Source organism: Belonocnema kinseyi, chromosome 8 (assembly GCF_010883055.1).
Source record: "Belonocnema kinseyi isolate 2016_QV_RU_SX_M_011 chromosome 8, B_treatae_v1, whole genome shotgun sequence".
Classification (NCBI taxonomy): domain Eukaryota; kingdom Metazoa; phylum Arthropoda; class Insecta; order Hymenoptera; family Cynipidae; genus Belonocnema; species Belonocnema kinseyi.
The window spans coordinates 12,010,085-12,032,307 of record NC_046664.1 but is presented as its reverse complement, the minus strand read 5'-3'; the positions used below and the strand labels follow the sequence as shown (position 1 = coordinate 12,032,307).

General features: G+C 26.1%; 1 protein-coding gene across 10 annotated transcripts in view; it reads left to right on the top strand.

Moving 5' to 3' along the window:
- Positions 1-19,899, top strand: part of LOC117177715 (chloride channel protein 2) — a 245,804-nt gene extending 225,905 nt beyond the window's left edge. For 9 of the 10 annotated variants that reach the window (XM_033368594.1, XM_033368597.1, XM_033368589.1 and 6 more), the window contains 4 exons: positions 6,079-6,221; positions 6,299-6,467; positions 9,795-10,022; positions 18,613-19,899. In XM_033368594.1, coding sequence (XP_033224485.1) covers positions 6,079-6,221; positions 6,299-6,467; positions 9,795-10,022; positions 18,613-18,792 — 720 coding nt within the window. In that variant the 3' untranslated portion in view covers positions 18,793-19,899. Of the gene's footprint in view, positions 1-6,078; positions 6,222-6,298; positions 6,468-9,794; positions 10,023-11,572; positions 12,043-18,612 lie in introns of those variants that run through there. The other variant, XM_033368590.1, reaches the window with a different exon arrangement.
- The last annotated feature ends 2,324 nt before the right edge of the window (positions 19,900-22,223 follow it).

The window sequence follows — 22,223 nt, the reverse complement described above, 5'->3', positions numbered from 1 at the left end:
ATTTTAAATTTTACAAAATTGAGTCATTAAAAAAATTTTCGAGTGATTTAGTTATAATAATACTTTATTTATTTTTATATCTGCAAATTAGAAAGCTTAATAATATCATGTTATACATGCTATTGATTTTTTATAGTAATATTATATTTCTATTTTATACTTTAAAATTATGTACAAAATAAAATATAATTTTTATAAATTTTTAACTGGTTTATTAAATGTTACAGGAATAATTATTTAAAGCTTATCTTAAAATTTTATTGTTTAAAATAAAATAAACGATTATTAAATTAATAGATATATATATATATTATATATTAAAACATAAAGTTAGTATGGGCTAAATTACAATTAAATAAATTCATTATATTAATTTGTTAATTATGTTAATGATTTAATGTTAAAAAACTTGTTATTTATGGATTAAAATTAAATAATACCGTATTTTTATTTTAACGTTATCTAAGCAAAATTTAGTAACTATTAAATATTGGAGCTATATTAATTATAAATTTTACATAATTGAGTCCTTAACAAAATATGTTGTTTTTTTCACGTTTTAGTTATAATAATATTTTTATGATCTATGTATTTGCAAATTATAAAGCTTAATAATATTATGTTATACATGCAGATAATTTTTACAATAATATTATGTTCATGTTTCATATTTTAAAATTATTTTCAAATTTAAAATTAAATATAATTTCAATAAATTTTAAATTGGTTTATTCAATGTTACAAGAATAATCTTTTAAAATTTTATCTTAAAATATAATTTTGTTAAATAATATGAAGGATTATTAAATTAATAGATATATTGTGAAATAATTAAGTTTAATAATATTATAATATAAATTAAAATTTAATAATAAAAAATAAAATATCAAAGTACATGAAGATTGGATTTAAATTGTTTAATATTATGCAATGTAAATATTTTATTTCCTCTGAGTTTATGTAATTCAATATTAGCTGTTACTTTCGTAATAAAAGTTTCTTTTTTTCTTTTAAGTACTTGTATTACAATTATATATTTTTTATGGTGCTTCCGATATTGTGAAATAAGTATTTAAATTCAATTTTCTAAATTATATGTACACATTTTTTTAAAACTTTTTTGTAGAACATTAATCTTATTGGTTAAAAATTAATCTTTTGAACATAGATTTTTTTTATAATCAAAAACATAGTTCTCTTAAAATTTAATCTAAAAAAAACATAATTCCCTTCCTGATCGATTCAGCGACTTGAAGTGTAGAATCTGCCTAATGTTAAATGGATTCGATCTCCTTTGAAATAATTTTTATATCACTGTTTTTTTGTTTAAAAATTAATTTTGTTTTCAACAGAAAATTCAACTATGACATTTTTGGTAGAAAATTAATTTTTCAATTAAAGTGTAATCTTTTTTAGTTAAAAATTTAACTAATTGTTTAAAAATGTATAGATATTGTTAAAAATTCGTATTTTTTGGTAGAAAATTAATCATCCTGTTTGAACATTCTTCTTGCTGATATAGGATTCAACCACTTTTCTGACAATTCTTTTTTTTCGAAATTAATTAATTACACTTCTTGAAGTTGAAAATTATTTTTTTAAATAAAAACTGCACTATCTCATTTTTTGTTGAATATTAAGTTCATAATTGAAGCTTCATATTACTTTTGGTTAAAAAATGGTATTTTTTAGATAAAAATCATATATTTGTTTGGAACTTTTTTAGATTTTGTAGAAAATTCGTAACTTTTTGTAAAAAAGTAATATTGTTAATTCAAGATTAATATTTTTCATTCGGGATTCAGTTATTTAAAAAAATTCCTTTTCAATGAAAATTTATATTTTAAATTGAATATTGACCTTTTTTTACTTAATAACTCAATTTTTAAAATTTTTCTGTTTTGATAGAAAATTAATCCTTTCGGTTTAAAATCGAACTTTTTTCGCTAAAGATTGAACTATTTGGAAACAAATTTATCTGTTTTGATATTCCTTTTTGGTGAAAAATTAATTTATTTAAGAGAAAAGTCGATTATACCATTTTTTATATAAAAAAAATGATATTTAAAAAAAAGATCTTTTTTGTTAAAAATATAATTTTTCTGAACCGTCTTTTTAAACAGGGAAATTAATCTTCGAGGTTGAAAATTCATCTTCTTCATTGAGGATTCAATTATTTTTTTGAAAATTCCTTCATAGTTAGTCAAAAATTAATGTATGTAAAATAAAATTGGATTATATCATTTTTGGTAGAGAATTGATATTATAAATTAAAAATTGATCTTTTTTAGTTGAAAATTCAACCATTTGTTTAAAAATGCACATATTTGGACGAAAATTCGTATTTTTGGTAGGAAATTCGTCTTCTTGGTTGAAAGTTGATCTTTGTGATTAAGAACAAAACTATAAAGTTGCACATTCCTTTTTTTGTTAAAAAATAAATTATATAACTGAAGATTTAACTATCACACTTTGGGTGGAACACTGAAATTTGGAATTAAAAATTTATATTTTTGGGTTGAAAATTCAATTATTTGTTTCAAACATCGTCTTTTTTATATAAAATTAATCTTTTAGGTTGAAAATACATCTGTTTGCTTGAAATTTCAACTGTGTATCATCAAGTTCATCTATTTTAGTAAAATTTCAAATAATTTGTTGAAATTCAATTATTTGTTGTTAAATATTAATTCTTTTAACTAAAAAGAATGATCCTATTTCTGGTTTTATACCATTATATTTTTATTCAAAAATTTATCTTTTTTAGTTGAAAACATCAGTGTTTGTTTCAAAACTAATCTTTTTGATTAGGGTTAAACTATTTTGTTAAAAATTGATTAAAAATTCAACTTTAAAATTTCAGAATGAAAAATTATATTCTTTATTAAAAATTAATTTTTTCATTTGAAAATTCGTTTTTTTTTCTATAAAATTATTTTTCTTTTTTAAAATCTTATCCTGTTTATTGAGGATTCAACTATTTTCTTTATTTTTGTTTGTTTGTTAAAAATTAATATCTTTAAGGGAAATTTTCATTATATCATTGTTGTTTCAAAACTAATAGTTTTTTTGTAGAGAATTAATGTTGTGGGTAAAAAATTAATCTGTTTTTTATTATTCTTAACATAGATGTCCAAATTCGCTTTTTTTGTCTTAGATCAGAAAAAAACGTCTTGCATAATTTACTGTAAAACAATTTTAATCGCTGAGAGATTCTGCTAAATAATGTGTAGAACCTGCCTGATTTTAAGTAAATTTTATTTTAAATACTCTTTATAATATTGTTCTTGCATTTAAAATTAATTTATTTAAAAATTCTATTATTTGTTTAAAAAAATTTTTTTAATGGAAAACTAATCTTTGTGATTGAGACTTCATCTTTTTTGTTAAAACTTTGACTATTGGGTGTCAAGTTCGTCTATTTTAATTACAGTTTTAAATAATCTGAAGAAAATTTCATTTTTTTGATTAAATATTAACTTTTATAAACTAAAAACTGAATAATTCTATTTTTGTTTAAAATTTGATATTTTTTATTGTAACTTCATCTTTTTAGTTAAAAATTATTTTATGGGTGGAAAATTAATCTGTTTTTTATTATTCTTAACATAGATGCCCAACTTCGATGCTTTTCTCTTATACCAGAAAAATCGTCTTGCATAATTTACTATAAAACAATTTTAATTGCTGAGAGATTCCGCTAAATAATGTGTAGAACCTGCCTGATTTTAAGTAAATTTTATTTTAAATACTCTTTATAATGTTGTTCTTGCATTTAAAATTAATTTATTTAAAAATTCTATTATTTGTTTAAAAAAATTTTTTTTATGGAAAACTAATCTTTGTGATTGAGAATTCATCTTTTTTGTTAAAACTTTAACTATTGGGTGTCAAGTTCATCTATTTTAATTACAGTTTTAAATAATCTGAAGAAAATTTCATTTTTTTGATTAAATATTAACTTTTATAAACTAAAAACTGAATAATTCTATTTTTGTTTAAAATTTGATATTTTTTATTGTAACTTCATCTTTTTAGTTAAAAAATTATTTTATGGGTGGAAAATTAATCTGTTTTTTATTATTCTTAACATAGATGCCCAACTTCGATGCTTTTCTCTTATACCTGAAAAATCGTCTTGCATAATTTACTATAAAACAATTTTAATTGCTGAGAGATTCCGCTAAATAATGTGTAGAACCTACCTGATTTTAAGTAAATTATATTTAATTTTAAATACTTTTTATATTATTCTTGTTAGATTAAAAATGAATTTACTTGCAAATTCTATTATTTGTTAAAAAAGATTTTTTAAAATAGAAAATTAATCTTTGTGATTCAAAAATTCATCTTTTTGTTAAAACTTTTACTATTTGGTGTCAAATTCGCCTGTTTTGGTTAAAATTTTAAATAAACTGTAAAAAATTTCATTTTTTTTATAAAGTATTAACTTTTATAAATTGAAAACTAAATTATTATATTTTTGTTTAAAATTTGATATTTTTTATTGAAACTTGATCTTTTTTAGTTAAAAATGGAATTATTTGTTTGAAAATTCCCGTATTTTGTTTAAAATTTGTGTTGTTTGTTAGAAATTCAGAAACTTCTCCCTTAAAAATTCATCTTTTTGATTGAGAATTCAACTATTTTGTTGTAAGTTCTTTTTTATTTGGTCAAAAAGTAATTTTTTCCCGACCATTGGGTAATAATGGAAGTGCCCGTACATCCCTATAGTATGTATCTGTTGCTGGAGGTTTTCAAAATGGTGTTTTTATCAAATAAATATTGAGTATTTGATAAAATTGTCGGCAGATACGAAGATTTGATACATCCATAAAACTGAACATAATTCATTCAATCCCACATTTCTTAAACCATATATTATTTAAAAGCATAAAAAACATTGGAAGCCTTTTATTCAGCTTTTTTGTGGTGAAGTTGAAGTGCAAGGAGTTTAATCTTACTTTTCTGATATTGAGTAAAGTTAGTGTAACATTGGTGTATTTTTAGTTATAAGTTAATGTTTTAGTTATTATTCGCATTCAATATAAACATCAAGTATTATTCATGTGATGCATGGAATTTGTTATAAAATTTAATTGTTGATATAAAATGCGGTAGCAACTTATTAAGATTTTGAGGTTAATATTACATTTTGCAATTCAAGAGCGAACTGCTCGCAGTTAAAAAATATCAAAAAGACGTAGGATAAATACATAAAAAGCTATTTTTTATTTCAATCCTGATTAAAAGAGTTTCTGTTTTTTCACGAAAAATTTTACAAATTTGAATGAAATTTTTGTGAAAGTTGTATAAAAAATCTCACTAATTTTCAATGTATTTCAAACACGGAGTATTTTTTTTGGTATTAAGAAAAATGAGTGAAAGCTTAACTTTCCTAAAGTGTTTGTAGTACATTTTCGTAACTTTTCATAGCAAAAAATAATATTGTATAGACTTTTGTGGATACACGGATTATTTACACTAAATTGGCAAAAGTGATCTAATTCTGCGACCTGCAGTTGGCTCTTGTATTCTAAAATTAATTCCTAACCTCAAAATCTCAAAAAGTTGTTATCGCATTTTACATCAGCAATGGACTTTGATAACAAAAATTATTACAAATTCCATACTTCAAAGGAATATTACTTAATGTTAATGTTTATATTAATAAAAAATAATAACTTTAAAACTAACTTGTAATTAAAAATATACTAACCCTACGGGTAGAAATCTAAGAGTATATGCTAAAGATTCTCAAGGCTCTGAGAGTAAAAAACAACAAGAGAGGGTTAAATTGAAATTAGGATTTGATCATAAATAACAAGCAGAGGCCCTGTATTGCGGCGGTACGGGTGGCAAGGTGGTGGTAAAGGAGAAGCGTTGATTCGTATTATCGACTTCGAATTTTGATTCGATTATTATTTCCACTTATGCCTCGTGTCGCATGCATATAGAAATGAAATCGAGTTTGTAACAATCGAAATCGACAATATCGTTTAGAGATTTTATATTCAGGAATTAAAATAATTAACTTAATAATTTAATTCTAAAACAACCATCTTTTTCTGAATTTAGCACATATTTCACTCTCCAGTATTTGGTACCCAGCCAAAAAAATCAATTTTAAAGAAAACAAATTCATTCACCTTGAAAGGCTTTAGTCCACTTTCGAGTCCAGCTGTGACGCCATACACAACAGTCACAGGAGCAGAAAGCAGGTTCGTCACCAGACTTATTATATTTTGAAAAATAATGTAAGTAAAAGAGATGAAAATATTTTTTTCCATTTTTATAGGATAAGACTTGCATTTGAAGCCATTTTTAGAAAATCTGCCACACTGCAGGACGTAGATCCAGATCCAGAATTAGGGTCTAGAGAAAGACGAGACAGTGAAGACATCAATCCTCAGCCGCATCATCCAATGCTCGTTCCTAGTCCAGCTACCTCTAAAAAAGTTCAACTGGTAAGTTGCTAGGACTCATTAAAAATATCTTTTCTTGACTTTTGGCCTTAAACTTGATCTCTGACTTCTGACCTTCGACCTATGACCTTTAGCGTACAAAACTTGATCCTTGAACTTTAAACTTCCAACTTTGAGCAAAAAAATTCGGCCTTGAATTTCACCCGCAGTTTTTTAGATATGACCTTTTACCTCTGAAACATGGGCATAATAAGATTTTTTTGAAATTTTGGTGCTAACCCGTGTCCTATGCTCTTTGACCTTTCAGCATCTACAAACGCCCTTCAAATTGAACTTGAACCCTAGAGTTGGACCTCGGACCCTTTAACTCTGAAAATTGGCTAAATGAGATTATTTTGTCAATTTTGAAGCAATCCCGTAACTGCTAACATGTTTTTTATGTATGACTCTTGACATTTGACATTTTATCATGAACCTTTGACCCTTCAACTTGGTCCAACACGTGGCCTTGTAATTGGTCTCCAGACTTTAGCTTTTGACCTATCATCCTTGACGCGATGAAATTCCTTTGTTATTTTGAAGCTGACCCTTGACCCATGAACTTTGAACTTTAAACTGTGACAGTCAAAATTTAACATTTCTTACACTTCAACTTTGACTTCTCATATTGGACCAGTAACACATGTTCTTGAACTTAACACTTAGCCTCAACCACAGTTTTTTTACCTTTGACCCTTGGTATAGTCTAGAGTTTTTTCTTAAACAAATTAATTGACAACAACAATTTTGTATTTAAAATTAAGATTTTTCTAAACTATTTATTTTTTTCAGTTTATATTTTAAACTGACGTAAATATAATTTTTACTAAGATTTTTGAGAAAACTGAAAAAAGTAAAGATATGAGATTAGTATATAAATTTTATAAAGAGAATTTTATAAAAATTTTACAAATATTATATTTCATTTCTAACATTGGTTGAACCAAAGAAATCAATATTTAACTAAATTGATGAATCCTTATTAACTTTCTAGTTTTATTTCGACACTTTTGGTAAGAATTTTTTTTAATTCTCTTTAAAAATATATATATTTTTTTATAATAAATAAGTTTAAATTCGCTGAGAACTCGTAAGATATTGTTTTATTATCATACAAACTTTCACGAGATTTCACGAGAATAAAAAAAATTTGAAGAAATTTCTCAAAATAAACAATTATACAATTTTTTTACCGAAATCTTAAAGAAAGTTTTGTATTCTCTTAAAATCTTTCAAAATTCATAAAAACCTTCAAAATGTTTTTCAAATACTTCTAAAATTTACATCTTATTTTCTTAAATTATTTTTGAATAATTTGGAAGTTTTTTAAAACTTTTAAATATTTCTTGTTTTCAAAATGTTTGCTTTTAAATATTTTACATTCTTTTTTCATAGTAGCAAAAATCATTCAAAATATTTTGCAATCCTTCTGGATTTTCTTTTTAAATAAATTTTTGAAATAAAAAATCATTCAAATTTGCTCACAAATCGTAATATAGTTTTTTATTATCATATAAACTTTCAAAATTCTTAAAAAGCTTTTTTCTAAAAAAGAACCTTTTTATAAATTTTGAAATATTTTATACGAATAAAAAATTTTAAAAATTATTTTTTCAAAATAAATAATAATTTAAATGTTTTACAGGAATCTTAGAAAAAGTTTCTTATTCTGTTAAATTCTTTCAAAATTCTTAAAAAGCTTCCACGTTTTTGTCAAAGTCTTCACAACAGTACATCCTTTTCTTTTTAGAAATGAATTTAAAGCTTTTCAAAACTTCTAAATATTTCTTAAATTTGAAAATTTTGCTTTCAAATCATTTATATAACTTTTCAAGAGTTCAGAAAATCATTCGCAACGTTCTGGTATCTTTTTTAATTTTATTTTAAAAATAATTTTTCGAAATAAAAATTATTTTCATACATTATTTTAAACATTTTTCAAAACTTCTTAATAGCTGTTAAAATAATTCGAAATATTCTTAAAAGCTGTGAAAACCCTTTCAAAATAAAAAAAACTTGCCTTAAAATTTTTCAAATTTTTAGATATCGTTAAAAAAATATTTTTAATTTGATTTTTTTTTAACTTTCGAGTGTTTCGATAACATCTTATGCAAGATTTAGTCACTACGACAATCTAGAAAAAGAGCCTACTTTTTAGCAAATCTGATTTTAAGGGTTTCATAGCTTCAGGCAGAAACCCTGATAGTTTCGGTTGGATCCGTCCGGTCGTCTTACTTTTTTCGCGAGATGAGATTCAAATAAAGATTCGAGGCGAAATTCGAGACCAGATTCGAGAAGAGATTTTTGTAGGCGCATTTCTCCTACCTCCCGTGCAGAAATTTTGGCAGGGTGCCTGTCGGGCCCCGACCGGGGAAAATGTAGGCCCAATAGGGTAATCTATCTAGTGCCAGACCATAACCCGATTTGTCCCCTTCAATTTTTTATTTCTATGATTAATAAAATTTTAAATGTTTTTATATTGATATTTTTTCAACTTTGTATTTTACAAAACTTTAATTTTTAAATATTCTACATTATCTATCATTACATATTATATCTCATTTTCAATTTTGCTCGAATTTATCGATAAGAGTTTTCGTTTCGAAGAAAACTATAATGCTTTGACAAATAATGGTCAAATTTAAAGCTTTTACACACACACACAAATTACTTTTAATTATAAATATTTTTTAATCTTCTTAATATTCGTTTGGAATGATTTTTGTTTGGCAAATGCACATGGAGCACGTGGAGTGAGATTTAAAAAGTGAGGTTATATTCGAACAATATAAAAAGTAATAAATATTTAATGTTACTAATCCGGAAAAGAGAAATTCAGACATGAAGTATAAGGTAATCTCTATTTTTACAATATCAGCAAGAAAATATAAAATTCTAAAAAGCTGGAAAACATTTTTTATTTAAATCAGTCGTAAAGGCGCTCAAAACGACGACGCATTCTCGAATACATTGCTGGAAATCTTCAGAAGCTAAAAATGAATTGTAATGTTGATTCTAGGGAATTAAAGCTTGCCTTTACCTTCATAGCGGATATAAGAAATCTCACGAACAATTATGTGCTTCCGGACTCGCAATCTAAATTTTGCTTTTGGAATTTTAAGTTCTCTGAATGAAAAACAATATCACGACGATAACAGAAAACTTGACATAATCTTTTCTAACCTAAGCCGACCCGACGTGATGCTGACGCGAGCCACACCATCTGCCCCCTTGCGGCCACATGTGGTGAATCCGATCGGGCCCGGATCGGAACTTGGGAATAATTTGGGCAATTTCTTCACGGGCTTGACTTTTTTTTAATTATTTCAGCCTCGAGAGAGAGTTATAGATATGTCAGCTGAAGACCAAAAAATGTGGGAAGAGAGTGAAATGGCACTTGAGGTGGATTTCTCGAGATGTCATATAGATCCAGCACCTTTCCAGCTTGTTGAAAGGACATCTCTACTCAAAGTTCACAGTCTTTTCAGTATGGTGGGAGTTAATCATGCTTACGTGACAGCAATTGGAAGACTAGTGGGGGTTGTTGCGCTCAAGGAAGTAAGTTCATCTTTTTTTATTTGATATCTCTTTAAAATAATTTTCTGCTGGCATTGGCGTTTATTTCTTGAGATTAAAAAATAAACAACCTTAAAATTCATAATTAAAATGTTTAGGACATTAATTTTTGTCTATATTTTGTTAACAGCTTTAATAATTTAATAAATTAGCACACAAGCGATGTATAGTATCAGACCACTGAACGGATGACCTACTTAAAATTAGCCTTAACGTCACTTAAAGCAAAATTTAATAAGCTTTTTACAGTTAAACAAAATATTTTTATCTCTATTCTGGACGGCGCTATCACTGTCAAAGTAGAGGATAATATTTAATAGGCCAGCCGTTTAGTACATAATATCTACCGTTCTTTAATTTGCTTCGAAGACAAAAATGAATTTGACTGATTATGATCAAAAAGCGGACGAACCAAGTCTGAAGTTACGTCCAGCGTTGCCAGATCCTCATGAAAAAATTGCGAATAGAGGGCGCAGGCGTAGCCCAACCAGCGCGGAAGTTTCAAAACCCCAAATTTTTGGTAAAATTGTTGACATAAAAAAGATTCGTAAATAACGTCTGTTATCGTTGAATAAAGTAATAATTAAATAAATAAAAAGATAGGTTGTACAAAGTTGTTCTAAGACTATATAATTTTGAGTTCAGGATCTTTTTCCCAGCTTTCCGAATACATTTTTTTAGACATTTACCTCACTTTCTTAAAACTGCTTGCAAAAATCTATTCTACCTATCTATTTACTACTGAAATAAAAAATAAACAAAGTAGGTATAGCTAGTGTTGGATGTAGGTATTTGCCGCCCCCAGGCGAAAAAAAATTTGCGTCTATTATGCTCACAGAAATTAACCACCCGATTTTGAATTCACAGAAGACATGTTCTTATGAAATTTAGCCTCCCTAGGTTGCAGCCTATTAGTTATTTTCACTTCAATCACCTGCTAATTTCACTTGGTTGTTTGTTGAGGGGAAAACAATGGATCAAATGTATGGGATTCGGTCCATTTTTGCTCTATTTTTCTAATATCTTCATAAAAACGAATTTTTTCGATATCAATGTTTTAAAAAAATATTTGATACATTATTTTCCCCTCAACATTTAAAGAAGTGCAGTAATCTTATGGTTGAAGTGAAAATACCTAATATGGGAAATCTGACACTGGGTATAGCTCAAAAGTAGCCCAAATGGCCATTAATCGCCGCGGTAAGATTTGAGTCGCCAAACAATTGATCGAAGTAGCCCAATCGATGATTAGTAGTTCAATCTGGCAACCCTGGTAACGCACTGAGCCTAGGCTCGGCTCGAAAGATATATCTTTGTCGGCTTCCTCCTTGCGGAGAACCGCCACATGTGGGAAGTGGTTGGAGAGCGCGCGCATGCTGAGCACATACGCTGCTCTCCCACCACTTCTCCCATGCGGCGGTTCTCCGCAAGGAGGGAGCCGAGCCTAGGCTCGGTGCGCAACTTCAGGTTGGGCTTGTACGCTGACTATGATTATTATGACTGATTTTTTCGAATAAAATATATAACTGCAGCTTACAAATACCAAAGGGCACCACAATTACATCATATAGATGCACAGTTCACACAAGCCGGTTCTCCACATCCATACACACAACGCGGAGAAACAAAAGCTCTCCCAGGTACCACAGGACACTGCAATCGCACCACACTACACATATAAAAAAAATCACAGAGGCTGGTCCTTTAAGCTTATTTATAATAAACAAAAGAGTTTGTGAAACATAAAGATCCGCATGATGTTACTTTCACAAAGATGGTTACGAAAGGTCACCTGAGACCTTTATTTTATTTTTACCTTTTTATTTAAGTAATTGTTTAGTATTAATTTTACGTACGGCATTTTATACAGCAAACAATGGACAGAAGGTTTTAGATAATCTTCGGATACCTTTTTTCCTAGGATATTTTTTTTCCTTTGCCTTCACGTACCTATCATCTAATCGTGGAGTTTTCTACTCACCAGAGTACGCGATCTGTTGAGTCCGATTTCGGCAAAAATTCAAATTTAATATATGAAAAATTGCTTTCTTTATAGAAATTGTTAATAAAATTTTATAGTTTATTCATAAAATAGAGTTGAAGTGCCAGCTATCCAGCTTGAAAAGAACAAAATTATTATTTCAAGTTCGGTCACTTTTTCTTGCATGGTTCTTAATTTCACAAATATGACATTATTGTTTACTGAATGAATGTTTCAAAGAACATGTTTTCAAAAGTTCTTTATTTTTTGTAGCGAAATCTAAAAACAACCGATTTTTTAAATTAAAAAATTAATTGTTTTTGGGAAAATCGTTTTTTTTATTGTGTTCAACTAATTTTTATTACAATTTTATGAGACGAATTTTTTGTCAAATTTAACACATTTAGTAAAAAATATTTTTTAATTGTGTAGAAAATTAACTATTTTGGCAAAAATTAATTTTTTTCCTTAAAAATTGATAACCTAACAATGTAACTCTCTATATTTGGTTTCAAATTCGCCTCTTTTAGTTCGAAACTAAATCATTTGTAGAAAAATTTCAGTATTTTATTGAAAATTTGTCTCTTTTTGTTAAAAATTATTCTTGTTGCTTAAAAATTAATCTTTTTGGTTAAAAAGTAATTTTTGTTTAAAAATTTAACTAGTTAAAACAATTTTGTATGACTTTGATTAAAAATTGATCTTTTCAATTGAAATTTCAACTATGTGTTAGAAAATGTACTTTTTTAAGAATATTATTTTTCCTGTTTGTAAATTCATTTATTTTGGTTAAAAATGCATTTTTTTGGTGAAAAATTTAACTGTGTTCTTAAGAATTGAACTATTTTGTCAACAAAATTTTTTGAAGTGTAAAATTAATTTTTTAGTAGAAAATTATACTTTTTGCTAGAAACTCCGTCTTTCTGTTTAAAGATTTATTATTTTGTTTGAAAATTTAAGTATTTTGTTCAAACCTCATTTTGCTTGGTCTCAAATTATTTTTTAAAGTAAAAATTAAAAAATTTCATTTCAATTTTGTCTTTTTTGTTAACATTTTTTTTATTTAATATTAAAATATTAAAAATCTTTTTTTGCTTGGAATATCAACTATTACATTATTTAAATTAAATCTTTTTTGGTTTAAAATTATTTTTTTACAGAAAATTTATTTCTTCAATTATTGGTTGAAATTGTTTTGTTTTTGTAGTTAAAAATTCACTTTTTAGTTGCAAATTGAAATATTCTGTTAAAAATTCAATTTTTTATCAACGATTTTCTCTATTTTACTTCAAGTTGAAAATTTATTTTTCTAATTGAAAATTTGTGTATTTTTAAAAATAATTTCTTTCTAGTAAAAACGTAATCATGTTTGAAAATTCATATTTTTGGTTGAAAATTAAACTATTTCAGGTTTGATTGAAAATTGAACTACTTTTTCCTTTTTGTTTAAAATTTAAACTATTTAACTTCTGGTTTAAAATTTATCGTTATCGTTTATCAAAAATTTATCAAATTTATCGTTAATCAAATCTACGATTTGAAATCAATAAAAATTTATCTTTGTTAGTTGAAAGTTCTGCTGCATATTAAAAAATAGAGAATGTTATCAAAACACGTGCTCCGGATTTTGTTCAGTAGACACTAATGTTATGTTTTGTAAAATTTAAAACTACGCAATAAAAAGTGACCAGTATTTAAAATATTAATTTTTTTTAAATTCCGAAATAGTGTCTTAGTTTTCCTCGGTTTGTTAAATGACCCATTTTTTCTCCATCCTTATCATTTTGGATAATTTCACCATCGTCTTTGCTAGTAATTCTCATATCGTCGATATAACTGCTAGACAAACTTTTCCAGAAATTCCAGATTATCTGAAGCAAAGCGTTAACAATATTTATGTGTAATTATCTTGTATGTCATTGTATTTTTTTTGTATTTATTTATTTTATTATTATTGTTTAACTTTTATTTTATTTATTGTTTTTGTATTGTATTAAAGATTATGTATCATGTTAAAAATAAAAATTGTATTATTTGAATATTCATGTTAAATAATACAAATCACAGGAAAAAAAATTTCATTTATTTTGTGATTGCACACTTATGCTCACATAAAAAGAATTGGTGCATATGAGACCTTATTTAACAAACGGATGGTTGTCAGGTTCAAAAAATATAATAAATTTTTTTTATTCTGCATTTTATTGATAAAAAAACATTATAAAATTTTTTTAAATCTTAATACTAGAGTTATACAATATTAAAGAAAGGCAGATAATGCCAGGAAAATCCTGATAGAGTTAGGGAATTTTCGAAAAACTAAAGCAGAAGTTAATTTTATTATTAAAGTTAAAAATTTATCTCTTTTGCTTGAGGATTCAAACTGTTTTGTTGAAAACTTAGTTTTTTTTAATACAACTATTTTTTTATCTAAAATTAAAATTTTTTTTGGTTGAAATATCAAATATCTCTTTTTGGTTAAAAATTCAAATATTTGGTTGGAAATTCATATATTTTGTTTAAAATTCGTCTATTTTGGTAGGAAATTCATCTCATTGGTTGATAATTGATCTTTTGGATTAAAAATGAGTTTTTTTCTTATTTAGAATTATTTTTTTAAACAGAAAATATAGCTTTTCCATTTTTGATCGAAAATTAATCTTTCATGATCGAAATTAAATCTTCTTGGATGAAAATTATATTATTTCGTTTAAAATTTACATTGATATAATCGAAAATTAAGTTTTTATTGAAAATATAATTAATCTGATCCATCTTTTTTTGGTAGGAGAGTACTCTCATTAGATGAAACTTCGTCTTTCTCGTTAAAAATTAATTTCTGTGGTTGAAAATTCAACTATTTTGTTGAGAATTCGCTTCTTTTTGGGCTGAAAATTTATATCACTATGTAAAAATTTAAGTATTTTATTTTTTGTAGAAAATTTGGGTTTTTAGTTGAAAATTCATGCATTTGGTTAAAAATTACATTTTTTAGTTGAAGATTTATCATTTCAGTTGAAAATTCACTTCAAATATTCCATTTTTTCGGGAAAATTTAACTTTTTTTGAAAGAGATGTAATCTTTTTCCTTAAAGAAAATGCTGTTTTGTAGAAAATGTAACTATTATATTTTTTGTTAAGAAATCAGATCATTCGTTGAAAAATATATATTTAGATTGAAAATTTTTAAATTTGATTTATTATAGAAAATTCATCTTTTGGCTTACAAATATAATTCTTTAATTGTTGTTTAAAAAGTCATTTTTTGGTTAAGTATTTATTTTACTTGCATTTTACCTATTCTAATTTTGGTTGAAAATTTATCGTTTTCCGATGAAAATTCATGTACTTCGTTAAAACTGTATCTTTTTTGTCACAATATTAATGTTTTGCGTTTAAAAATTCAAACATTTGGTTAAAAATTCATGTTCTTGGTTAAAGATTCATCATTTTAGTTAAAGATTTATATCTTAGGTTCAAAATTTATCTTTTTGTTTTAAAAACTCACCTAAAACGTGTTTGCAATGTATTTTGGAAACCTAATTTTTTTGAATTAATATTATCAAACTTCTAGGGGAATTTGATGATTTAATGATGAATTTCGTCTACAAAAAAATGAATTTTCAACAAATTGGTTAAACTTCTAAACAAATAGTTGAATTTCCAACCATAAAGGTGAATTTCGAACCAAGAAGATTATTTTTCTAACTAAAAGACAAATTTTCTACAAAATAAATAAATTTTTAGTCACAGAAATAAATTTGTAACGATAATGATCAATCTTTCACCGAACAAAATGAATTTTCAACCAAAATATTGAAGTTTTAACCGTAAAGTTGAATTTCTAACAAGAGATGAATTTTCAGCCAAAAAGAGTAATTTTATACTAAAAAAGACTCACTTTCTACTAAAAAGATGAATTTTCAAAAACGAACATTAATTTTCTACAAAAAAATTAACTTTTGACAAAATACATTAATTTTTAATCGAATAGTTAACTCTTTATATAAAACAGATAAATTTTAACCCAATAATTGAATAGACTAAGAAGATTAATTTTCTACCAAGAAAAGATCAATGTTCAAACAAAAAGATTCATTTTCAAACATGAACAATAATTTTCTACAAAATACATAAATTTTTAACCGAAAAATTAAATTTTTAACTAAAAAAGGATTAATTTTCAACCAAAGTGGAACATGTTAATTTTTAGTTATGAACATTATTTTCAACTTTCAAACACAGAGTTTACAAAAAAATATTTCAGAGTTTAACAAACAAACAAAAAAAAATTTTAATCTAAAAAATGAATTTTTCGGGAAAAAGTTGTATTTTCAACCAAAGAAAAAAAGTTTTTAATTAAGAATAATAATGGTTCACCAAAGAAGACGCATTTTTAACTAAATATGTATATGAATTTTCAAGAAAATAGTGTAATTTTTAAAATATAAATTTTCAGTCAAACAGGAAATCGTTAAATATTCAGTTAAACAACATTTTTCAAACAAAAAAGACGAATTTTCAATCAAATAAATCAATTTTCAACCACAGAGATACGTTTTGAATGAAAATGATGAAACATTCACAGAAAAAAATGAATTTTCAACTACGAACCTTAATCTTTTAACAACATAAAAATCAACCTTGGACAAAATACATCAATTTTTAACCAAATAATTGAATTTTGTAACATAAAAGATCACTTTTTAACCCAATATCGAATAATTAAATTCACATTAAACAAAAATTAATTTTCAATGAAAGAAAGAGCGAGTTTTCAACAAAATATTGTAACCAAGAAAATTAATTTTCTACCAGAAAACACTAATTTTAACAAAATACAACAATGATAAAAAAGGTATATTTCGGAGTTCCAATAGTGTACAAAGCTTCGAATTTAAAAAAAATTAAATACATAATTTTCAACCCAAAAAAAAAGTTATTAACAAAATAGTTACATTTTCAACGAACAAGATTAATTTTTCCTAAAAAAGACGAATTTTTATAAAAATACCTGAATCTTCGACTAATAAAAATAACGCTTAAACAAATAATGGAATAGTTTTTTTTCTTCTAAAAATTTCTGTTTTCATATATTTCACACAGTTTTATTATATTCATAAAACCGAAACCAGAGGTGATAAAAAGCGCGCGATTTTCAAACCAATTTTTAGAATAAATTTACACTTTTGAAAATTAAAGTGAGAAAATAGATAGCATGCAATATAAACATATCAAAATTCTATGAGATGCATGAAAATATAAATATTTAGAATAAATAAAAAAACTAATTTATTTTGTGTTTAAAGGTTACTTTTTTAATGAAAAGTCGCTTTTTTTAGGAGTGAATTACTCTCGTTGCTTGCAAATTTAACACTCTTGTTGAAAATGTGTTTTTTTTGGTTAAAACTTAATTTTTTCAATTGAAAATTTAACTTTTTCATTTTTAGTTTAAAATTTATCGTTTTTTTCTGGACCTTCATATATTTTATCAAAATTTTATCTTTTAGAGTTGAAAGTTCAATTATTTGGTAAAAAATGTGTGTACTTTGTCGAAAGATAATTTTTTTGATAAAAAATTAATGCTTGTGGCTAAAAATTAATGTTCTTGGTTGATGAAAGATTTATCATTTTTGTTAAAAATGTATTTTTTTGGCTTAAAATTGATTAAATTTGTTAAAAATTCATTTTGTTTGTCGGAAAACATTTTTCCAACTGAATTTTTAGCTACTTCATGTTTGATTGAAAATTTTTCAATTTTTAATTATTGAATCATGGAAACTTTTAATTATAAATAATACAATTTCAATTCTTCTAAATTTTAAATGGCCTAATCTTAGAATATTCCATTTTTTAGGTTTTGACATTGCTATATTTTCTACATTTTTAAACTCATTTCATTAAATTTCGTGATTCTTCAACTCCAAATAACATTTTTTACATTGCAGTACTTCGACATAGAAATTATATAATTTAGTTCCTTTTTCTTATTAAATTGTCCAAAATCGTTCAATATTCTTTTTTCATTTCAGAAGAATTCAATTCGAAATTAATAATTACTGTTCAAAAAATGTAAAGCATAATATTGGAAAACTGGTTTTATAATGGATTTCTAAATCTGCATATTTTTCAAAGTAAATCGATTTCTTGAAAATGGATTTTTTGCTACTTATTGTTTTCCGAAATTCTTCATATATTTAAAAAAAACAACTGGTTTTCGCAAAGATACTTAATTTTCTTTGAAATCGAAAGAAATGAAAAATCATCACCTTTCTTTGAACATTTTTATTTTTAACGCATAAAAAAACATTTCTCAAAGACGGCTGCGGGGATGTAGCTCAAAATATAATAAAGTTGGGTCAGGTACTTCACAGTGGGAAAAATTACTTTTTTGGGTCAAAATAACATACAGCTTACAATAATACAACCATGGATACCACATTGCCCTGCCTGTGAAAAATTACCTATATAATAATAGTAGATTATTATATGCATATAATTTATTATTATTTTTCATTAATTATTTTAATTTTAAGTTTTAATTTTTAATTATTTTATTATTATTTGTCTATAATATTTTATTTTTTACAGTTAAGAAAAGCGATTGAAGACGCAAACTCAGGAATCCTGCCAGTGCACAACGAATTAAATCTTTCAGTGTCGAATTCAAGTCTCTTTAAGAACGAAGCAAACCCTAATAGCAGAAATTCAAATTCTATAACTTTAAATTCAGTAGCGTCCGAAGACATAGACAAAATTGACAAGGTCTGAAGGATAAATTAAAAAATTAACCATCAGACAACATTTGTGATAGTTGCGTTACAATATTGTTTCGCAGCCTGTTGAATGACATGAGTGTGTTTCTTTTTTCGTTATCTTCTTTTTATATCGTGTACGCATGCAAAGCACAGACAATAATCGATAAAAAGAAATTTAATTAGATCAAACAATAATGATTTTTATCTAACTGAAGATTTGAGATCATCAGATCAAAACATATGTGTGCTAGCGAAGTACTTAAGTCATCAGAAAAATGATCTAATTTGAAAAACAATTACACTAGCGTATGTTTGACACTTATAAAAAAAATATTCATTCACTGAAAACGTTGTGAGGCAGGGAGAAATTATATTTTTTTGATGAGATTGAAATCTGGGTTTTGCGTTAGTGTACCTAAGATCTTTAAAATTTCACACACAAATTGTTCCAGTTTCCTCCGAATGTGATTATTTGGAAAAAGCTCTATAAAAGTCTAGAAATGTTATTTTTCATTATATGTTAATTTATGTAATGAGTATATTTTATTGTTGAAGTGATATATGAGCATAAAGTTGAACGTGATAGTAGTGCTCAAAAACAGCAATTTTGACGAAATGAGGTAATATGTGCATATTAAAAATTAATTTTGACATTATGTTGACTGATACGAGTGTTCGGAACAATTTTTTGTTTCAAATTTTAGGAAAAATTAATCATTTCAAGAAAAAAAAATTTTTATTTAAAAGCATTGTTTATTCTGTTATAAAATTTAATTGTTCAAATAAACAAAGCTTGACTTTAGCGTCCGCAGATTGATGTGCAAATTACTGAAATTTAGGTATGCTATTAGTTTTGCGATGATTATTGATTTTTTGAAAATTTCTGTAAATTTTTGTATCAATTTCTAAGTCCGATATACTTGTGTGTAATGTTTATGGCATGCATGGAAATTGCAAAAATGTTAAAATTTACATTCCATTCAAATAATGTGAAAAAACTTCGGTGTATTCATTTAATATGTAAATATCACTAGAATGTGCGATTGGCGTAGAAACTTTACAATAATTAGCGCATCATATGAATTTTCTTTTTTTCGCTCCATCTGTAAATAATGTATCATCAAAAAAGACACTACATAATTTATTCTATTTGAAGTGTGTTCCTTTATTAAAATACCTTCACCAACGGGAAAAAGTGGTGCGTCGTGTAAACATTCTCCTCGAATTTTTATTTTGAACTTCCGTTTCAATTAAGAAAATTGAGAAAAGAAAACGAAGTTTAGAAATGAAATTTAGAATGCTGAAAGCATCTAGAGATCAAATAGAATTTTAGATATTTGATTTTTGACAAAAAAAATTCTTATGTCATCTGAAAATGTGCTGCCGCGATAATTCTCGAAAGTGCTTTTCGCTAAAGAATTTTCAAACAAAAATTATTGAGTATTCTAATATTACTAAAATTAATTAATTTAGGCTAAATGAAGTAATAAATTATGAGTGCCCGTGTCGAAATAACCGCACTTGGCCCTATTACAAGTCGGGTGCTATTCGGGGGTTAGTCGGGTTATTAATTTTGACAAAGTACCAAGTCGGGGACTAATCGGGGACTAGTTGGGCTATTTGTTGTCAAAATTTCAGTCGGGGCCTAGTCGTTGTTTGGTCAAGGGCTAGTCGGGCCTTTTTGTTCACTAATTTCCGTGCGGGTAATCTTCAGGCTCTGGGCGGGAGCTAGTAGGGTTCTGGTCGGAATATTTTTATCTTTGAGTTTTCTGCGAATCTTATCAACTGAGGTAATATCTAAAAAAGCGTAATGATTTTTTTATTCTAAAACACTAAGAATATATTTAACAATAAGCTTACACCGTTTTTTGGAGAAAATATTTATTAATGTTATATCCATCTTAAATATACTTAATAAATAATTATTAAGTTAATAATCTTTTACGAAAATCAACTTTTTATAAAAACATCGATCAAAATCTTCAAAAAGACGTAATCTTATTTTTTTGTAGCTTTTTTTTTAGAAAATTGCGAATTTCTATGAACACTTATAGAAACCGTTGTATGGAATTTTAAGAAAATCCATATGGGAAAAGATACATATAGATGTAGGTGAAAAGTCTGCCGAAAGTCATAAGATCAGTGAAGAGCAGTGTCCTAGTAGTAAACTATTAAGCACGATACAGTTCAGATTTCGCTACCACCTTCATTTGAGTCTTACGATTCTGGACTGATAGCTTTAAAGAAAATCCGCAAGGGCGCGAGGTGCCGCCTCTCGCGCAACAGAAATCACGATATCGTAAGGATACCTTAACGACACGGATATAGGATGTCGTAAAGTTGTCGTAAAGATATCGTAATGATGTCTTAAAGACGTCACCAACTTTTTTGCCCACTGGGCAATTCAGTATGTGTAAAATGGAGTTAGAATTTAAAAAAAATCAAGGGAATGAATTGAAAAACGGTTAATTTATTGAATATTTGGACATAAAAATTCAAATTTCAGTGTGCGCATTATTGATACAGTTTCGCTGTATGTTCATGACCCATGGCTCTATATAGGGTTGTTTCGCGATATTGGATAAAATAATTTTTTAATACATCATTTTAATCCAAACCGAAGACATGTTATATTTTTTTGTGTGACCAGCATCTGTTGATGGATGTTTCCGGGCAGAAGTTTCTATAAAATCAAGAAAAAAATTTCAAAATACACTCTTGCCTCATACAAAACCGACTCTTGTTTTATTATAAGACCAAAAAAAATTAATAAGGAATATACTTACATTTTTTATTGCACTCCAGATCACTTTTTGTAACGTTGTTACCTCACGGGTGTCTAAGAGGCGCAAATAAAAACTTTCAAACCATCGCTTTCGGCCTCACTAACCGAACTGAGTATGATCATTGATTTCGCCAGTGCTCCCAATTTTAGGAACTTTTTGAAACGCGCTTCCGTTAATTAATGTAGTTTTATTACAAATAAAGATATTAATTCCGACTTCAGAAAAAACAATATTTCTAATTTATTTTTTGTAATTTTAGTGATTTTATTTTAAGTCACATTATTGGGAGTAAAAAAAATTAATTTATAAACTTGACAGAGACGAGATTCATCATTGTGATGAAAAATATTCTCCTTTTTTAAACTCTGAATTCATAACGTCTTTTCAATTAAAATCGAATTATAGTGTATATTTTTCTAAAATTTTATTTTAGGATTAGGAAATTACTGTTTATGCATTTTCCAATCATCATTTATTATAAACATTAAATTTAATATTTATAGAATTCAAAATCAGCGCACCAACAGTAACCAATCCGGGCTTACAGGGGCGAAGCAAGGGGACCCGTTCATTTTTCGGAACGGATAAAATTTAAGAAAGGTAAAATTTCAGAATGGGTTATAATACATAATGGTAAAACTTAGGAATACCAAAAATT